Source organism: Doryrhamphus excisus, linkage group LG12 (assembly GCF_037039965.1).
Source record: "Doryrhamphus excisus strain RoL-2023G ecotype Guam linkage group LG12, RoL_Dexc_Guam_v1.1, whole genome shotgun sequence".
Lineage (NCBI taxonomy): Eukaryota > Metazoa > Chordata > Actinopteri > Syngnathiformes > Syngnathidae > Doryrhamphus > Doryrhamphus excisus.
In genome coordinates, this window is record NC_136368.1 from 14,570,591 (window position 1) to 14,592,309 (window position 21,719).

The following is a 21,719-nucleotide window of genomic DNA, read 5'->3' on the forward strand; positions in this document are numbered from 1 at the left end:
AGTCACCAATTAACCTAGCATGTTTTTGGAATGTGGGGGGAAACTGGAGTACCCGGAGAAAACCCACACATGCACGGGGAGAACATGCAAACTCCACACAGAGATGGCCGAGGGTGGAATTGAACCCTGGTTTCCTAGCTGTGAGGTCTGCGCGCTAACCACTAGACCGCCGTGCCGCCCTATAAGCAACACAATTCATGGAAAATTACTGACATACAAAAGTCATTTTAGTAAAGCCTAACATAAATACACAGGCAAAACTATTCCTATAAAATACTCAGCATATACCTCGCTGTTCTCTCTGGTGACGTCAGCGGGAACGTAGTTTTACGTTATTTTTGTTTCATGTACACATTTATTTTACACATGAGTTGCTCACCAAAAAGTTCGTGAAAAAAGTCGGTGTTCGGTCTCAGAGCAAATAAGAGCTGAGTGCATGTCCTGTTTGCCAGAATGTTGTGCGTGCGGAATCTATCAGTCAAAGCTTGCTTGTGTTCTGTACGTGTCCTGCAAAATGTCTCACTTTTAGTGTTAGTGTTAGCGTGTGTGTGTGTGTGTGTGTGTCTGGTACTGCAGTAAGCACCTGGTGCTTCAAAGTCGGCGCCAGAGGCAACAAAAAATAAATAGCATTCATCACACAAGTGAAAATGGGTTTCAGACAAGCTGAGGGACAGCAGTGGAGAAACAGTCTTCTTTTCTCTGCGATGATAGATTTAAATTGATTTGGACATCTTGACAACAGTCATGGGAATTTTGGGAAATTGGATTAATGCATTGACCCACATATAAGGCTACGTTCACACTGCAGGACAATTCACATTTTTTGCTCATATGTGACCTGTAACGATAATTTTTGTGTCCGTCTGAACAGTACGATTTGGATTTTTGCAAATGCGACCCAAGCATCTTTCGTATATGGATATACAGTCAATCCAATGTGTATTCGATGGTACATTCTGAATGTTCATGTCTAGTATATCCAACCTATATATCATCGAAAAGCTTATTTTACCATGTGGGAGTTGCACAGGTTGTCCTTTGATGTGCAGACTTTATGCCCCTTGCATAAAGGTTGTGATTGGACATACTTCCAGCCCGTCTAAGCGGGTTGATTCTCCAAAGCTGACAGAGAATATGGTCAAAGTCAGGACTTACAGAGAATCATCTGCTTTTTGCGCCCATACGGCCCCTTTCTGTTTGCTATATCTCCCTCTATCTTCCTCTCTGCTTGCCACACACACACACACACACACAGCTCATTTCAGCCAAAGACCCATGGGGGGAGAGAGTCTGGCTCCTGGAAATGTCAAACTGTTTTGTCATGTTCAATCTCAGTCAGCCTAACTACTGTGTGTGTGTGTGTGTGTTTTAAGCAAAAGGCGGTTAAAAGCAAACAGAGAATTGCATGTTTGCTTCAAGATGCTATTAAGATGCTACTAATATAAGGTGACGTTAATGATATTTTATATGTTTAAGTTCATGTATTTGCAGATGACATTGTGATTTGTAGTGACAGTAGTAAACAGGTGGAGGAGATGCGAGAAGTGAGAGTGGAGGTTTTCCCTGGAAAGGAGAGGAATGAAGATTAGCTGCAGCAAGACAGACTATATGTGTGTAAATGAGAGTGGGACCCAAGTGGAAGAGTGAGGTTACAGGGAGAAGAGATACAGAAGGTGGAGAATTTGAAGTACTTGGGGTCAACAGTTCAGAACAATGGAGATTGTGAAAAGGAGGTGAAGAAGCGTGTGCAAGCAGGATGGAACGGGTGGAGAAAAGTGTCAGACGTGATGTGCGATAGAAGAGTTTCAGCTAAAATGAAAGGAAAGGTATACAAAACTGTGGTGGGACCAGCCATGTTGTTTGGTCTAGAGACAGTGCCACTGAGGAAAAGACCTCAGAACTGGAGGTAGCAGAAATGAGGATGCCGAGGTTCTCATTGGGAGTGACCAGGATGGATAGGATCAGGAACAAGTACATCAGAGGGACATTACATGTTAGAGGCCTTGATGATAAAGTCAGAGAGGCCAGACTGAGATGGTTCGGACATGTCCAGATAAGAGATGTTGGTAGAAGGATGCTGCGTGTAGAGCTGCCAGGTAGGAGGCGTAGAGGAAGACTAAAAAGGAGGTTCATGTATGTAGTAAAGGAGGACATGAGGGTAGTGTGAGAGAGACAGATGCAGAAGACAGGGTTGGATGGACGAGATTGATTTGCTGTGGCGACCCCTTAAGGGAAGTTAATGTATTTGCAGTTTTGAGATATATACATTCAACAATTGATGTCAAACAACAAGTAAGAACCTTTCTTCTCGTTAGTCACACACACAAATTACCTGGCAAGATGCAGGCACCCAAGTCTCCCATAGTCCCACAGCAGCTCTGGACGTAGTTGAACTTCTGATGTAGTTTTTCAAATATTATGTAATTTGTTTATTAGAAAATGTCAGTTGCTATATCTACCTCTGCATGCGCTTTAAAATGTTGGTTGCAGTACTTAGCTATTGGTGTGAAACTCATGTTACACTTGCCATAGTGTTACAATAAGTTACAGTATGCTGATCATAATGAGTTTTCATATTTTACATTTCTGATATACTGAGTGTGTTGTGTTCAGGTGGATAAGTGGCAGTTTTCCAATACCTGGGGTGCATTCAGTGTTCCTAGAACACTGTCTCTCTCAAAGTCTTCCTCTCATCATTCACTCGTAATCCTTCCGGTTGCCACTCTCACATGTAGGTCTTTTTTTAGGGGGTGAGCCAGTCCACCCACTCCCAAGCTGTTCCTTCTTGCTACAAACACATACGCACACACACACAGTCCATCCAAGGCCGTGATCACATCTGTCAATTTGGTATGGTATGATATTGTATGGTATATTACATGAAGGAGCATCACATGGTTACATTTGCACAATTCAACATATCTGACAAGGACCAGAGCTTACATTTAATGCTACCACTTCTCAGTGTCAATTATTGGTAATTCATGTCGTAACTTTTTACTTGACAGCAAGTACTTTGGCTTCCTGCAGTCCTCCATTTAACTTCATGTCAGCTGCAGTTGAATGAACACACACACTTTCTCCTTTTTTGTCTAAACAAGCAGTATGTAGTTTTCCCCCTTTGTTCTCCCTCCATCACATTTTATTTGGGTCCTGATTGTTTTATCTTGTGATGTTGTTGTAGGCGTTCAATTCCACTGTGCGTCCCATGAGAAATAACACACACTGATTGCCCCTTTCTCCTCTTGTTTCCGCTGTTGTGAATAACACACTGATTTTGTTGTCTGGGTGGGCTGTTGTGTTGATAAAAGACTCCTGATTGCTGTTTCCTTGCAGTGTGCCTGCTGGTCGTCTTTACCCCGTTTCCCGGTACACACACCATGGCATATGAGTGGCATTTCTATACAGACATGCAGAAATAATGCCTCTGCTTTCTTTGTGTGCTGTCTAATATGTGATTGTTTGACCGATTATGTTCAATGGAAGGCAAAATCAAAAACGACAGCCCTGCTTTGTCTCCACAGCAACTGATGCGGTCCTCCGTGTTCCACATGTTCATCTTGAGCATGGTGGCTGTTGACGTGATCGTTGCCGCTAGCAACTATTACAAAGGCGAGAATTACAGGAGGCACTATGACGAGTTTTATCTGGCAGAGGTGGGTTTCCGATTCACAACTAAGTCAACATTGTAATGTGAAGTGAATGTATTTATTCTGAACTCAAATAGAATACAAATATTTGTATCAGATTACTTTTTTCCTCTGACTATATATAATGTTGGGTGGTTATGTTATTACGCTTACCCTATTAGGACATTTCAGGGTTTGTGAATAATCCAAACAGATGCACGAGCAGTGTGATTTGGCATTTTGATATTTCGGAGTGTGTAGTCGTCCCTTGCCACTTCGCAGTTCAAATGTTGCAGCTTCAATCTACCATGTTTTTTCAAAAATATGTGAATTAATAAATTATTCTGGTTTGTGGCCTATTATTATTAGGAGTAAAAAATATACATACAGATTTTTTTTTATTTTAATAATGATTCAGGGATGGGTACCGAATTCTCTACTTTTATAGGCACTAATCAAATTACTACAGAGCGCCGATTCACGTCAAATCAAAAGTTTCCATGTTTTGGTACCTAAACACCAGGCTGCATGGGGTGTTATAGCGGTGCTCCTGATAACATTCAATTCACAGAAGAAGCCAGCAAGGGAGTCAATGTTTATACCAACAAGGAGTCAAATTAAAATCATATATTCATATCATATTTTTGTTTTTGGATACAACAAAACCTACCTGTTTAATAAATGACAATATTTTGGAAGAAGATACTTTTAATGAGATGACATGATGCCTGGAAGCATCCCGGTGTGTGGAAACGTATCACATGTCAAAATGTCATTTTTGTATTCACAAATGAATTACAATAAGCTGAATCATTAGTGTGTATTTCGTTAGTCAGTGATAAGTACAATGATGTGAAAATGTGTTTGTTGCCTTCTTAATTTTTTCTTTTTTTGCATGTTTGTCACACTTTGTAACACTGTTTCAGCTCATCAATTAGTCAATGAAACAGACAATGGAACACAAAATGCAGTCTTTAAATGAAACATTTTATTATTAAGAGAGAAAACAACACATAACCAAAATTCAATAATAATATTATAATATTTTTATTATATATTATTATATTATTATTATATATTATTATTATATATTATTATTATATATTATTATTATTATTATATATTATTATTATTATTATTATCATTATATTATATATAATATAATATTATTACATAAGCTAACTTGTGTATCTTTTTCCATCTCAGGTGGCCTTCACTGTTCTGTTTGACCTGGAAGCTCTTCTGAAGATATGGTGTCTGGGCTTCACAGGCTACATCAGCTCCTCCCTGCACAAGTTTGAATTGTTACTGGTGGTGGGCACCACCCTGCACATTTACCCTGACCTTTACCATTCCCAGTTCACCTACTTCCAGGTCAGAGTTCATTGCTAACATAATGAGCCAATGTTGTGCCCCTCACAATGTCAACAGGAGTAATAATGTGCGATGCGATTGCTGTGATGCTATTGTTCTCTCCAGAGGTGAATCTCTGCAGTTCATCCTCACCTCTCACATGCTACGAAGTCACCTGAGTAATATCATGAACCATTGTGTGCCTTTGTTTAGCTTCTTCAGCTGACATGATTTAGATTTATACAGCTCATTTCAAGCCTATAGCCGAGGTGTACAGGTGGTTTTATAGGCTTTACAGGGGAGGGTTATTATTACATTGCGCTTAACCCTTTGCCCTTGTTGTTGGTGCGCCTGAGGACAATTGCAAGAGGGAGAAGTGTCTTCCTGATGGGTCTTTAATGAACTCTGACCATGCAAGCTGCCCTCATCATAATCTCAACAGCTCCCATCTACACTCGTAATGCATATTCTCAAACAAAGGTTGTTAAGCTATAAAAATAGCTGCATGCACAAGCTCTGGATTTTCCTTTATTACATACTTAGACACACCAAAGATGGCATGATTGCAGCCCAAAAACATTGTCTATAAGACGTTTTGATTCATTCAATAAGAATGCTCGAGATCCAATACGCTGCTCCTACAATATGTGCTATGTGGCTTAGGCGTATAAGAGCATGTTAAGTGCAAAGTATGATGAATACAATCAGTGAAATTATAAACTGGGCTCATTCAGCACTATTTGTTGGTTGCTTCTTATCATTACCTTGCTGCATAAGTAAAAAAAAAAAAATCAAGCAGAAAATCGGAGTTAAAATAATGACATTATAAACCTTGTGCACTGTTAAGGAAAGGAAATAAATATATTTTGAAATATAAAACATTTGGAATAAATTGTTAAAATAGAATTGGGAATAAATTTGGAAGAGCAAAACATTGAGGATGTCGACTTTAATTGTCCCAATGAAATTGTAATGGCAATGTCAGTAATGACTATGAATGTCTCATTCACGCTTCTCTTCATTGCAAGTGTGTCGAACCCGGGTTTCATTCCAGCTTGGTCCCAGTGTGACATGCTGACATTTAGTCACAAGTGATTAACCTTAAATATCTGGGAGCAATCAAAAGTATGCCCTGCCAGTAGCATACGTGAAAATGTCCCACTCCAAATCATTATGAGTGGTGTTATATCCAACAGAGTGGCATGTCATTACCTTTACCTAGCCGGAACAAAATGTCACATGCTTTTCCAGCCTTACTTTGTCTACTCAGCTTTGTCACGGCATAGAATGATTTTTAATCAGCCAATGGAGCAATGTCTTCTTTCTTGTGTGCCTAGAATTGTAATGACTTTAGTAGTGGTGTGATTCAACAGCTCAGTCAGTTTGATTCATTCAGAAAAGGCATGGATGATTCTTGGACCTTTCAAGCGGAGCGGTTATACCAAGCCAATATGGGTTGAAACGGATGTCTGTGACAGCGGCGACGTGTTACATCATGCAATTAGATTTCATGCAAATTGTTTCCTTGTCTTGGCAGTTCCCAGAAACATACTAGCAGTATGACAGGGATGCTATTGTGTGAGTGTAATTTATAGGCTGTCAGTGGTAGCAGGAAAACACAGTTTGTCTGCCATATTACATTTAATCCCATTCTAAAGGCATGTATTTTAAAGGAAACAGGTGGAGAAGCATCATGTCCACACATTGTGACAATCACTGAACTATATGCATATTCTTTCCCGCAAGGTCCTTCGAGTGGTTCGCCTGATAAAGATCTCTCCTGCATTAGAGGATTTTGTCTACAAGATATTTGGACCAGGCAAAAAGTTAGGCAGCCTAGTGGTCTTCACAGCCAGCCTCCTCATTGTCATGTCGGCCATCAGCTTGCAGATGTTCTGCTTTGTGGAAGAATTGGACCGCTTCACCACGTTTCCCAGGGTAAGACATCACCATCAGTGTACATGGCCTTTTTCTTGTCGTATTTGATTTACGTAGGTGAATTGGCGACTCCAAATTGTCCTTAGTAATGAATGTGAGTGTGAATGGTTGTTTGTCTAGTTGTGCCCTGTGATTGGCTGGCGACCAGTCCAGGGTGTACCCCGCCTCTCGCCTGAAGTCCGCTGGGATAGAGTTTATCCTCACAAGGGGTACTGGAGCCTATCCCAGCTGTCTTTAGGCGAGAGGCAGGGTACACCCTGGACTGGTCGCCAGCCAATCACAGGGCACATATAGACAAACAACCATTCACACTCACATTCATACCTATAGACAATTTGGAGTCGCCAATTAACCTAGCATGTTTTTGGAATGTGGGAGGAAGCCGGAGTACCCGGAGAAAACCCATGCATGCATATTATTAACTTATTTTAAGCATGTATCGGTTTTGTGTCAATGTAGCCTTAGTACTCCCATGTCTCCTGTAAAGTGCAAGCCAAAGTAGCAGGTGGTACTATATCTATTTACTACAAAAAGAAAGCCCAAATATTATAAACCATTTGTATTGATGGTGAACCTTAAACCAGCCCAAAACACTTCAAATGAGAATTAAAGCAGCACACAAGTTGGCTCATGAGCAGATGCCGTTTAAAAATAGTGCTGTCATTCTTTCCATTTCCTCGTCTGTTCTGTATGGCTTCTGCCTCACACCCCCACACGTTTATGTTTGCATCTCTCTTCTGCTGGCAGACATGTAGGTTGTATCATTATTTGCAATGAGTGGACTGTGGGTGTGAGCATGTGACGAGAGGAGTGGTGGATAAGAGAGGAGGTTTATTTGCCCGTGAGAGGCTTAGAAGAAGAAAGTGCAGGCGTGCCTCAGTGTCTCAGCATCCTTTGACCTCTACATGCAGCAGATGATTATGCTAATATTGCTAAATCTCACAGTGACAGCTGAGAGAGATGAGAGATGGTCACAAGAAGCATTATATCTGCCTCTATCTTCACTTTGTGTTGTCCACAATCCCTCTCTTACCTCGTCTTGTTTCATTTGCTGTAGGCATTCATGTCCATGTTCCAGATCTTGACCCAGGAGGGCTGGGTGGATGTCATGGACCAGACCCTGGTAGCAGTGGGTCACATGTGGGCTCCAGTAGTGGCAATTTATTTCATCCTCTACCATCTGTTTGCTACCCTGGTAAGAATGTTAATAGTGAAAGATAATAAAAGAGTTTAGTATTTACCTTCATGCTGGAATTTAGACAGTTTAAAGGTCCTTTTAAGTTTTGTGTTTGTCTAGGGACCTATTATGCAAAAATTTCAGCCATTTGTATTGAGTTGTGGACTCCTATAGAGCAGCTAATAAAGTGAAGCTTTCTAGATCTTCCAGAATCTGCACCTATTCTTGTATTTACTTGGATTTTGAAAACGGTGTGGTTTAATATATTCCACCTATGGCCTACCTCCAGGCACGCCCACTCTGCTGTGATTGGTCACACTCCCAAACGCACTACTGTCCGAACCCCACTTTCTAATTTTGTCAGTATAGGAGTTGATAATAATTGAATAAACCCTTTGTAGGGCTACGTGAAAAGTGGTTAGGAGCTACTGGACGAGCCATGTTTAAAAAACTCAAGTACCACCGACTGCGGTGCAAATGCATTATAGGTCCCCTCTAATGCTAATAAGTTCTTCATGAACTGCTATTATGTACTCTATGCATGTTTTATGTGAATTTGTCCAATGCAATAGATGTCATATATCACATACAACAATGTAACATTTTTACATGAGCGACAGTGAACAGCAGTTCTAACGTTAAACTCTAGCATTTTAACAGCTATAGCCTGTTCACTGAAGAAAAACAGAATGATTAAACGTATAACTCCCACGCCAGTAGCTAACTGACATTTCAATGTGTCCTATGTGAAGTGGTGGGCGTATATTTGGGGTGGGCTCATCTCGCTTGGAATGGGTCAGAGCCATGTTTTTTTTCTGTCATTAAAACCTGGAACTTCAAAATAGATTTGTTAAACTTGAGAGACAAATTTAATATTTATATTTTTCTTGCTTTATTATACTGAGTCATTGACACCTTTTTAACCTCATTTCAAAGTAGCCTCAGGGTACATCTGTGCCCTGGAATAGACTGAAGGAAGCATGGCTGCCAATTTGTGCCGCCGGCCACAACCAACATGCATTCACTTTCATACACACAGCAGGACACAAGGACACATCAAGGACACAACAGCAGTGACTGGGAGGGGAAAAAGTGGGAATGGATCCACCGATGACTTCTGGTTTAGTTTTTTTAATATCTTGATAATTTGCATACTTTTGTGTAATCCCCCTATTATTGGGTAGTTGTCCCGATGACTCACACACACTCATCCCAGATAGACTGACTAGAACAGAACGTCTTTTCGGACAGAACAAGTGGCTAATAGCATTACAGAGGCTCAAAGTTTAAAATTCTTTTTGTATAATAAAATCACATGATCACATCTGCGTTACTGTGCCCTTCTAGATTCTACTCAGTCTTTTTGTGGCCGTCATATTGGATAATCTGGAGCTGGATGAAGACTTGAAGAAGCTCAAACAGGTAGGAAACATGTTTTTACATATTCTCTTCCCACAATCTAACCACTGTTTCCTCCGCCACCTGTCATTTCCCCGCTAACCGCAATATTTTATTTAAAAGCCAAGTGGTTTTCTGGTGCCAGCTTGGCAAGACTGACAGGACTGAATAATGTATCCACATGTGGGCAGGCTCCTCTCGCCCCTTTTCCTCCTCTCCAGAGGGTTGAGCAAGTGGGCAGAGCTAATTAACAGTTAAGGACGCATACGTACGCACACATGACTGTGGCGGTCAATAGGCCAACTTCAATAAGATAAAGTATAATGGGTGAATGGTTTAATTCATCTTGGACATGCACACAAGCACAGTGATGAGCTCAATGTATAAAAAAACAAACATAATGTACCGGACCAGACACTGGTCCGGTACATTATGTCCGGTACATTATGTTATGTCTGTCCATCATTCGCATCCAATATCATATTACTAAATTCAATTGTGACTAACATACCAATAAAGGTTTGCAAAAATACTGGTTTTACATCTACATTTCAGTTAAGAACTTGCAACATTGACTTGACGTAGGGTGAAAACACACCCAAATATTGGGTTACAGTGAGTATTTCATGTAATCCATGTAATTTAAAATCTGTATTGGCGAACACGATGCTGTTTGGTGTTTGTAGTAAATCTTGCCCTAACATCGTGTAACCCCCGTCATGCTCCATATACTCATGGAATATTAGTTGGAAAAAAACAGTCAAACATATCAGCTCCACTTGGATTACGCTCCCATCCGTGAAAGACCTCAAGAACACAGTGTGTGTGTGTGTGTATGTGGCACATTGAAATGGAAATTTATATATGCAGTCAAGCTTCAAGCAATAAAGCTTACCTGCACAATTATGCATGCTGCCAGTGAGCCTTCTATCAACTCATTTCCTGTATCTTTTACAAAAGGAAAAAGAAAGTCTTCCTATTATATTATTTTTTGCAGAGTTATAATAAAGCAGTGGAAGACAATTTCCAACAACAGTTATTATTGTTGATTATACACTACATCTATCACTCTTGAGTGCTTTCGCTCACGCTGAGAATTTTTCAGTATTCAAAGCGGCCGCAAGTTTGATGCAACTTGAGGATTTTTTGAAGTCCAATAGGTCACATCACGCTGTGAATACATTCCTGCAGCATCAGTAGATCTTCATGGAGAACCTGTGAGTCATGCCCTATTAAAAATGCACACCCTAGAGGCCAAAGAGCCTGTTTGGCTGCAGGTATTTGCAGAATCACCTTATGACTCACAACCCAAAATAGCGCCAACGTCAACTCTATCAAATAAAAGCACCTTACGACAGAAAAAGAGACAGAGATACATGCATGCAGCTTGTAAAGGCTTTTAAATGCTTCTTAATTTACAACTAATGACGTCAGTTGAGGTCAAGTGGCAATATGTCCACACTCTACTCCATGTCGCCACTGTACCGATTATGCTCACTGCATTAGTGCTCAATAACAGGCCGTACAGTCAGGTTAGGTAGACAGCCAGTTTGTTCTGATTTCGAACTTGTTGTCAATTTCAGAAAAATGATGTTCATGATGCTACATTTTCAACATGAACCTCCTTATTGTATGAGGTGTGTTATGAAGCTGACTTGGAGATCACCGGTGCTTGTAAAATAGGCCGAATGTAATGATCAGAAATTGAACTGCTCACTGATTAAGGGTGCAGGCAAATCTATTAAGATGGTGGGAGCTGTCTAACTCCAATAGACAAAACAGCCACATGTAACTCACTGATGCTGGGAACACCAAGGTATGTTGGAGGTGTTCGTAAAGCACTTAATGAGCTGTTCCGATAATGCCCAAGTAGTATACACTGCCACTTCCATATTACTGTATTCATATATTAGTTCACAGTCTGATTGGTTTCTTTATTTCAAACAATAACATGGAAGGAAAATGGAGTGGGATGGATACTGTGTGCCCAGGAGACAAGTCTCTTCACGAGTATTCGAATCTTCGACCATTGAAGACTGACTGACTTGAGGCATGCTACACTGAGCAGCCAGGAGAGACACTCGTGTGTCAGTACATTGCCTCTAGGTCTCATTTAGTTTAATGTTCAGTTCTATGGTTGTTATTATAATATTCCCTTTTTGCTATATGCGTCAATGGTAGAATCACACAAAAAAGCCAAAAAAAAAGCATTATACACTTGCAGAATTAATCCTTTTAGATGGTCATTGAGCTGAATGTATCTGACTTCATGCATTGCTTAACTGTCATGCAAGCGGAAGAATGCACCGCTTATGAAATTGTGACGAATATGCAGAGGGATGATTACTTTACTTGGAGGTAAATCTACAGAAATCTAGGGCTACCTGGGGCTATCTATGGCTACCTCTGTAATAAACAAAACAATGATCAATAAATAAGACGTTGATAACACATACAGTACAAAGCATCATTTTTATTCAAATAGCCTTGCCTCTCTACATCCTGACAGCTCCATTCCTTTTGATTTGGTGGGGTGGGTCGTTTCTACATGTCAAAAACTTACAGCCTGCTGTGCTGCTCTTAATATGACGTGATGGAAGCGGTCTCCAAGTGAAACAGTGGCCCTGAAGCCCTCCTTGAGCTTACCTTACATCGCTCTCTCACATGTGTATGCACAGCGAGAGCGATCTTTTATCATTTGCAAGGTGGAAGGAAAACCATGCTGTAGAGGACAAACAACATTTAAAACTCCAACAAACACACACGCACACACACAGACACAGTCATCAGCGTTGATTAGGATAATGAATTTACTGTGTGAAATTAGGTTTGCTTCAATAGGTTTAATAAAACCAAGGTAGACAGACAGCAGAGGAAAACAGAAGCGACATGTCGTCACAGCACGCCCACACAATCATCAGCGTCCTTTCTCTTCAGAGGTAATGCTGTAAAATGCTTCACAATACAATGTGCATATAGTACAAGCAAATGTTTTTATACTATGTTGAGGGCTTACAGACATCTAAAGTGTCACATCCTTTTTTCCGGTCTGATTGAAGACCACAGTAATTGGCCAATAGCTGCACGTGCTATTAAAAGCGATGGGGTGACACTGCTGCACCTTCATCTACTGTGTTACACTTGGGTGGGCTTCACTGATGGGGAGAGACTGATGGCCCACCAAACACCTAACAAATCATTCCCACATACCACAAGGGCTAGAAGGAGGGCTTGCACAGATAGGAGGGAAATATTTATCCTGTGTCAGTAAATATTGTTCAAATTGAAAAGGAAAAAAAAAAGAAAGGTGTTTACGCCTTAGGTTGTAGTGGTGATCATAATCATGTGGGTGTGTTTGTAAGGAAATGTGTAGCATCACCTCGGTCCTCAGGCCGGTTAGATCATGAGATGCATTGTTGGGATAAAACAAGACTAGACAATACAAAGCAAGATGGTGTACGTCAGCAGTGACAGTTTTTCCCTACTTTAATAAGCAATAATTGAGGTTGTTTAGTCTTTGTTAAACTATAATTAACCATAACAAGAACTCCATGTTTTTGCTCCATATTTTTAATGAATCTACTACTTATTGAGCTGGATTTGCATGAAAGCCTGGAATACATATTACACTCACAGATGAATGAAATTATTAAAAAAGATAAACCAAACAAACAAACAAAAAAACCTATTGCTGTCATTACAGCTGTGGTGTTTATTTACCTCAACAGCAAAGAGGATGAGTTATTGGGAGAGAGGTTGTTATTTCTAAAATGTGAAAACTCATTATAAATAAGTTCATTATAGAATTTTAATATGCGCTATGCGTGAGAAAATGGAAAGGAAAACCGAGCTCATTTATCAACAAGTATATTGTACAACACAGCAACAGAATCGATGTAATAGCGGTAAGGAACAGACTGCTCAGCGCTGACGGGTTTATTGTAAACAACAGTACGACACAAGCATTAGTTTCACACCAACAGCTGCGTGAAGAAAACTTCACGTCTTATGCTTCAAATTCAGATGCAGCCACCTTGTGAAGTTAATTAAAAAAAATACAGCCACAGACAGTAGCAGTAGCAGTAGCGAAGTCCAGACTTCCTGGTTACTGGCCACCAGGAAGACACAGAGGCGTTCACAGGCCAGCTTTGAGACTTGTCTTTCCAGTGTGTCCTAAGTCTGCCTTGGGGTCTCCTCCCAGCTGGGCATGCCCAGAACACTTCACCGATGAGGTGTCCAGATTAGATGCCCGAGCCACCTCGCCTGCCTACTTTTGATGTCAAGGACCAGTGGATCTACTTTGAGTTCCTCCCAGATGACCCCTGGTCCTCAACATAGGTCCTCTTAGGACCAGTTACCCTACAGAGCAAACTTCTTTTGGTCGCTTGTAACTGTGATCTTCCCTCATGAGCCAAAGCTCCTTACCATAGGTGAGGTAGGACCATAGCTTGACTGGTAAATGAGAGCTTTGCCTTCTGGCTCAGCTGTCTCTTCACCATGATGGTCCAGTACAGTGACCGTATTACTGCAGGATACTTAGGTTCAGGGATAGTGTGTTTTTTATCAAACCATCTTTTTAATATAGCAATTTCATCTGTGACATTTTCAATGAGATCATATGTGCTTTCTCCAGAAGAAAATGTGGTAGTATCATCTACCAACTTTAGGTCTTTCATTAATTGTATATATGGTAAACAGTTTTGGTTCCAGTATTGACCCCTGGGGTATACCCCAATATATTATGGAACAATCTTACTTTTGAATCTTCCGGCTTTTGCGGCTTCATTGTACTTCATCATTCAAAACAATTGTGGTTTTGTTGACTGTTCAAATACAGTAATTTAGCAAAATTACATTACTTGATCAGTTCTTCTTCCCAATGTCGTCTGCTCTTTGCAACTTGTGCGTCACACCTACCACAATTGATTTCCCCAGCACACACTTTGAAGGACAAACGGAGTGTTGTGCTAAATATTGGATGTTTGCTTTATGAGGACTGACTACAGCCATCAGCTGTGACAGTCTGTACTATCTAACCATACTGCCATCTAGTGCCAAGCCTGCTCATTAGAGGAGATAGCAGGAAGTTAAAGCTTGTGGATAAATGTCTCTAGGAAACAAATGTGTGAATGTGGAAGATCTGCCACATTAGCTGCTGTGTGATGGATGGATAGTAGATGCAAGCATTTGTATTGTTGAGGCTGCACGCCATGTACTGTAAAACCATTTAAAAAAAGTCTCCAGGGAGTTCCGCGGACCCCAGAAAAAATCTTTTACTCACCCCCTCTCTCAGTGTGACAGAGCTATTCGGAGCTGGTGCGGAGAAAGACTTTGCCTTAAACAGCATGTGGCCATCAGAGTCGATTTGGTGACATTCCATTTTTTTTCAGCTTAGTTGAAGCGTTAGTGTGGATGGAAGATGGAGATAAAGGAATGTGAGAGAAAGGAAAAGTATAAATTCCGAGTAAGTACGTTGTACTCACGAAAGAATTAAGCTAAAATAGATTTTTATGAGGTAACTGCAACTACTAATCATTTATGTTTGGTTGTAGTTATGTTACGATACAGTAGATCTAAAATAGATTGCAGATTGCAGTATAATAAGTTTGTTTATGCTAAAAGAACAATACCTCCAATGATGCTGAGAGTGAAGATTCAGGAAGGAGTGTTGCCAATAATATCACATTTTGAAGTCTTATGCAGGGATCATGTTTTGAGTTGATGAATGTTAAGTAAGTTTGATCTGATTTTATTTTCCTTGGACCGCAGCAGCTGTTGAATACCGACGGGAAAAAAAAGCATCTCATATCTCACCCACTAGAGCTAACGAGGGACGCTGGGAACACTAAGTGGAGGTAGGATTGCAAGGTTTATAGTATAGTACTCCACAGTATTCCATAAAGGCAAAAACAAAGACAATTCTCCCCTAAGTTTACCTATTTGCTCGGTGCCCTTGGAATTGTCTCGCGGTGGCCTTGGCCAGTAGCACTCATAAATAAATTGGGAAATGTACAGTTAATCCATGTGATCGGTATCAGAATCAGCAGCATAAAACGGTAATCGGAGTATCCCTACCGACTAGCGAAAGCGCCAATGAGAACCCAGTTTGGGAACACTTGGCCCTCCCGAGGAAATACTATATAAAGAGGCAAAGATGAGAGGATAAGACAATATAAGTGTGCTGTAGAGATTGTGAAACGCGCTACAAGCCAGTCATATTAATGCCGCACTTCAGACAATAACACATTTTTATTTCCTAAAAATAATGTTCAAACTACACCTGGACTGGTTGCCAGCCAATCACAGGGCACATATAGACAGCCATTTACACTCACATTCATACCTATGGACAATTTGGAGTCACCAATTAACCTAACGGGCGTGGGGAGAACATGCAAACATCACCCAAGCTGAGAATTTAACCCTTCTCGATCTACTGACTGTGTGGCCAACATGCTAACCACTTGCCCACTGTGCGGCAAAAAAAAAAATACTAAAGCAAAAATAAAACCAAGCAGTGCTGGCTTACATTTTGTTCCCTTAAATAACCAAACAATGACCTTGAAACTTTACCAAACCGTGATTATGGCGTACCGTTAAAACCTTCTACATACTGTTTGTACAGTTGTGACAGTAACATACAGTTGTAGCTTCTACTAAAACCTCTATTTGTGTGTATAAAACAAACACTTTTGTGAAGGTGAATTCAACCTGATCAAAGGCATTATGTAGTGATTGTATTACCACCTCCAGCTAAGAGCTTCATTGTTTATTAATTAAACTAAAAGCTTGCCCTCTCTCTGATGTATCTCAGATTTAATGGACCGAGGGGCTTATTTATAGGGAATTAGTGGGAGAGAAGAAAAGGGTAAGAAGACGACGACAGGAGTGAGCGGAGAAGACAAGAGAGTACCCCCCCTCCCCCCCAACCCTTAGAGAATTTGCGATTACAATGTGTTGTTATCTTTTGAATGTCACCTTCAGTTATCAATTGGGAGCGACTGCAGGCGCCACGTTCTGCCAAATATTCTAAAAGTACGTACTTGCACTGTGAGTCTCATTGCCACCAGTATTACACCAGCTGTATTTTGGGGTTTTGCTTGGGATTTTTATACACAGTATACACCATTTTTAAAACAGGTGATAGCAACTAGACATTTTAAAACACATTTTTTTTAATTCCTGTTTTTGGGGACAGCGGTTTCATGTGATTCTGAGTTGATTTATAATGTATTTAGTTCATAGTTGGTAAGTAACTGAAGGCGCTGTCCTCCTAGGTTTGGTGCTTGGTCGTATAGGACATCAGGACTTTTTTGCATCTGAGGATTGAGTAAGAGGATCTTGAATTGGGTACGGTATGGGATAGGAAGCCAGTGGCGGTCCTGGAGGACAAGTGTGAGGTGGTCTTGTGAATGGTTACAGGTGAGGAGACAGGTGTCAGAGTTTTGAATGTATGGAGTATGTTAAGGAGATTGATTGTTGTAACATAAGAAATGCTGTTACAGTAATCAATACATGATGTGATGAATGCATGAATGAGTGATTCAGCTGCAAGGTAAAGAGAGAAAGGGGCCAAGGAGGACAATGTTCTTGAGGTGATAAAAAGCTGTCAAAGATGACTCCAAGGTTATGGTGAGGGTGAGAGGGTGACGTTGTCAAAGGAGAGTTGAGGTGAGGGAGTTGGGACCTATTATTGGTACAGTTGACTAGGGAAGGAAAATTAAAAATTGTTTGCATTTAGATGCTCATATCATAAAAACAGTTTCAGAGGATAGTGTGGGTCTGAGGGTTGATTCATGTAGTGGATATGCAAAGTTGGATATCATCTGCATAAATTAAGACCATGACGATGGATAATCTCACCAAGGGGGTGGAGGTAGAGGATGAAAAGAAGAAGACCAAGCATAGAACCTTGAGGAACACCTTTGGAGAGGGGTAGAATAGAGGAGCAGCAGTTATTGAAAAAGATTAACTGTTTCCTGTCTGTGAGGTAAGATGTCAGCCAGGAGAGGGTGTGATATCCAAAGTGGAGAGAATATTTTAGGTGCGAAAGCAGAATGGAACGGTTGATGGTGTCAAAAAGAGGCAGTGAGATGAGAATAGAGACTAGGCCAGTGTCTTTTGTGACCTTGAGGAGAACACTTTGAGAGCTATGGTGAGTATGGAATCCGGATTGAAATTGTTGAGATTGGTTTTGATTTGGGTGGCAACAGAACCCAAATCATGAAAACAAGCTTTAGCTCCAGTCAGCAAGTCCACATTTACTCTTGTCAATTTCTATTTACCACAGTGTCTCTCAGGTAAATTACACTTCACTTAAAGTTAAGAGGTTGCCCAGGTGATTTAAAAAACACTCAAAAAGATGGACAGAGACAATTTATTGAATGCCATGGACAGAAATGTAGCGTTCAAAGCCAGTAACACGCCAGTAACCTCAATAATGCATTTGATGGCAAAGGTGAACATATACACACTAAAAGACTGTAAGTATGCTTTTTTTGAGTCAATAATAATAATAGTACCATGTTTTGTGTCTTAAAGGCAGCTATTAGGACTTTATGGGCTATGTGGCTCTACAGCAGCTCCAAGGCATGCCTCATTACCCAACTAATGAGAGGAGAGGGTGACCTCGTTCACTCTCAGTTTCAGCTCCTTTTCCCTGGGTATTACAGCTGGACGGGCCCTCAGGCATGGAGGATTCACGCCAAACTGCTTGAGTGTGAATAGGTTATGATGGATGACATGATATACATATTAATGTTGGTTTTGATCATAGCTGCTACTGTCAGGGAAAACACTGATTTCATGCATAGAGCTTAAAATTCTGAACGACACATGACTTGCTTAGAAATTGCTTGTCACAATGTAGTAGAGGTGTAATTGTGCACCACAGTCCTGGTTTGGTACACACTTCGATTTTAATGTCACGGTTTGGATCATATTAATTACAGTAAGGGAAGAAAATACAAAACCTGCCCAATACAATACACCTGAACAGCTTTTCTTTAAACAGCCTTAATGGTTTTTAAAATGAAACATAAAAAAAACTGCAGCATGCTTGCAGGTACTTTTTTAATAAATAAAATTTAGTTTGTCGGGGTCACTTTGATTTATTTATAAAAAATTAAATTTAGGTCAATGTACTGTATTATAAGCTATAACGATTTGGTGTTATAGGTGACAACACATATTAGGGTAATGGTTTAATTTTATTTGAATATGCATGAAGTTAAAATTTAATATATCGCATAATTCAATTCACATTTCCACATGTCCAAAAGGAGTAGGAAGAAGCAAAGCTATTTTAAGGGGTACTGCACTTTTTTTTTTATTTTGCTCATCAACATGAACACATATTTCTTTCCCTTTTCTGTGCATTATAGCATGAAAAAATAAGTTAATTTCAGCTAGCTTACAATGAATGCTGTCATTGGAATATACCTATTTTGACTATGAAGCCCTCTTTAAAAAACCCTCTAACAACGTTGCATCATCTGATATATATGCTGTGATCATTAACACATACAGTGATGATAACATGTAATAGTTGCAGTATCTTGCTGTATTTTGATGATTTAAAACCCTACCGAAACTTCTTTCCTAGGGCACATTGTGTACTTGGCTTGTTCCTATCCCTGTATCATTTGTGTCCTGTAATCAGTTTGACGATCTGGATGATCAGCCCTTAATCATTGTTAAATCTCTCAGCTTTTGTGAGTAGAAACCTTTTTTGGACCCACGGTTTGTACTTCTGAGTCACTGCTATTTCTTTTATGTTTTAGTAGTGATGTGATGATACCTGGTTAGGACAAATCTACTGGTACAGTTTGGCAGATCCAACTTTGGTTGAGTCGTTCTTTCCTCCAAGTGTCCGCAAATCGGTCTTGAGAAATATTATCAATATTGGTATCTGCTGCATCTAAAAAAAAACCATTGCATACATCTAGATTTCTCTTGGAAAATGTCACTTTCTGAGTTTGTCAGTTTTTTGCGAGATGTCCACTGTAAATTTTTGTCCATTTTTGTGTCAGTTCTACTCCACGTTGTATTAAACAAATTTGTATTTTATCTGCATGCCCCAACTTAACTGTAGCTACAGCACAATGCAGTCTTAATCTTAATAGTCCGCATCAGTCTTCCTTTTAGCCTTGAGTTGGGGGGGAAAGCGGTGAAAATCCAAGACACTTGAGCTTCCCTTAGCTTAGCCGAGCCTGAAATTGGCTTGAATGGGGGAGGAAGGGGTGGTGGGTCACCTGAGCGATTCTCAAGGCAAAACACATTAGTCTCGGCTCTATTGTTACAGTAAATCTCATCCATTCACCGTCACACACACTAAAACTACAAACGATTGTACACACTGTAGACATGCAACACACATACACATACCAAAAGATAATATTCCCGAACCTTTAATGGGATTTTGCATTTCTAGGCTGCGTCTTTCCCTTATTTTCCTGTATGCGTGTGCTTTATTGATCCTGGATGTATTGACCAGGCCGAGGCTTCCGTGTGTTAGCACTCACACTTACAGTAGTGATCCATGGCAGCTTAATGGTCTTACCAGCACACCGGTTGAAGCTCTCGGAGAACATCCTTGCATGGTGCCAGTAAATAAGACGCTAACAACGACTACAAGTAGCTGACAAACACTTTTACAATAGCCTCTGGACATTAATTGTAATAGCACTTCTTTCAGAGTACTATATAAATGATGCAGTAGATCGCACCATTGGATGCCCACAGTGGAAATAAACCCAGGTAGACATATACAGTAATTGGCTTGTGTCACCCTTGACAATTGTTTTGAATGTCTGTTTCAAACAATTGGGGTTTTAGATGGGGAAACAAGTGGAAACAGCTAGCAACAAAAGACGATAGTTGGGCTTTAATAGGACAGGTTTCTGTGCTCGCCCGTCAACTGATTAGGACCGATGGGAGCAGTACAATGCATATTAATTATGTGTTACTGTGCAAAATTATTTTGAATGGCGTTACCTATTGTGCAAGATCCATTGGAATGATGCGGCACATTCTGGTTTTTTTTTTGTTTGTTTTTTTTTACTTGGTGTATGTTTAATTTCTTTCTTTTTTATGTATGTTCAATTTCTTAAAGTTTTGAAAGACTAAGCAAGGGATGGCATTATAATTGATGAAGTATTCTGAAGGCCTAAAAGATTGAATGGATTGAGATTACTTGAGTTACTTGTTACATAAAATTGTCTGCCATCAAAAATGATTACAATTGTATAGTTAAATAAATGTATGATGTGTATACATAATAAGCATACTGTTTAAAATCATGACAAAAGTAATAACATTAATTAGTGCTGGAGCACTAAGGCTCATTGGTTGTGCCAAGGCCTTATTATTATTATTATTATTAGTAGTAGTAGTAGTGTTAGTATTAGTATTATACTAATTATAATAGCAATTGTTATTATTGGAATTATTATTACGCTTATATTCAGAATAAACATTCATTCATTGATTCATTTTCTACCGCTTTTTCCTCACAAGGAACATTTATGAAATAAAATGTTTCAACAATATATATTCACACAATATATAAATAGATTCCTTATAAGAAAAAAACATACATTTAAAACCTAATTATCTTTGTGGAAAAAAAATCACTTTCCAGAGTCTTTTCAGGCATTTCAATATTTTTAATAAAAAAAAAAATAATGTGTTTTTTTATAAGATAAAAATATTTGAAATAAATTTGAACATTTCACATTGGGAAAATGTTACATTTTGTCAGCCAACTATCTTAAAGAGACAACTTGTTGCTTTTGATTGTATTAGTCAACTTCCTTGTTAGTCTTTTTGGTCTCACAGCCTCTCTCATGTTTACTTTTGCCTTTCATATGTCAATCTTCAGCATATACTGTAGAGAGAAGGATTTGGAGAGTAAATACTGGCGCATAATGATGTCTTCTCCTCACCCACACAGTGCTGAGAAGAAGCTCTCTCATGTAAATATGCCAGTTAAAGATGGAAAAACCAGGGAAAATGTGAGCGCTGTCCTTCCCACCACCCATAAAAAAGGAATGGCAGTGTCACGCAGCATGAAGGGGCATTTGCATCTGTGCACAGATGGACAGACTAAAAACATGAACGACGCTCAGCTAATTTGCCACACAGCGAGTGTCCTGCTATGAATGATAAGCTGCCATTCACAGCGCTGCTTTAAATTCACGTCATTGATGGCCCTAATCTGCAAT

The 21,719-nt window shown here is 39.8% G+C and overlaps 1 protein-coding gene across 9 annotated transcripts in view; it reads left to right on the top strand.

Annotated features, from left to right (window-relative positions):
* nalcn (sodium leak channel, non-selective) overlaps window positions 1–21,719 on the top strand; it is a 58,417-nt gene that overhangs the window by 17,956 nt on the left and 18,742 nt on the right. For all 9 annotated transcript variants that reach the window (XM_058081200.2, XM_058081196.2, XM_058081197.2 and 6 more), the window contains 5 exons: window positions 3,525–3,656; window positions 4,836–5,003; window positions 6,729–6,920; window positions 7,978–8,115; window positions 9,445–9,519. In XM_058081200.2, the coding sequence (XP_057937183.1) occupies window positions 3,525–3,656; window positions 4,836–5,003; window positions 6,729–6,920; window positions 7,978–8,115; window positions 9,445–9,519 (705 nt within the window). The remainder of the gene's footprint in view (window positions 1–3,524; window positions 3,657–4,835; window positions 5,004–6,728; window positions 6,921–7,977; window positions 8,116–9,444; window positions 9,520–21,719) is intronic.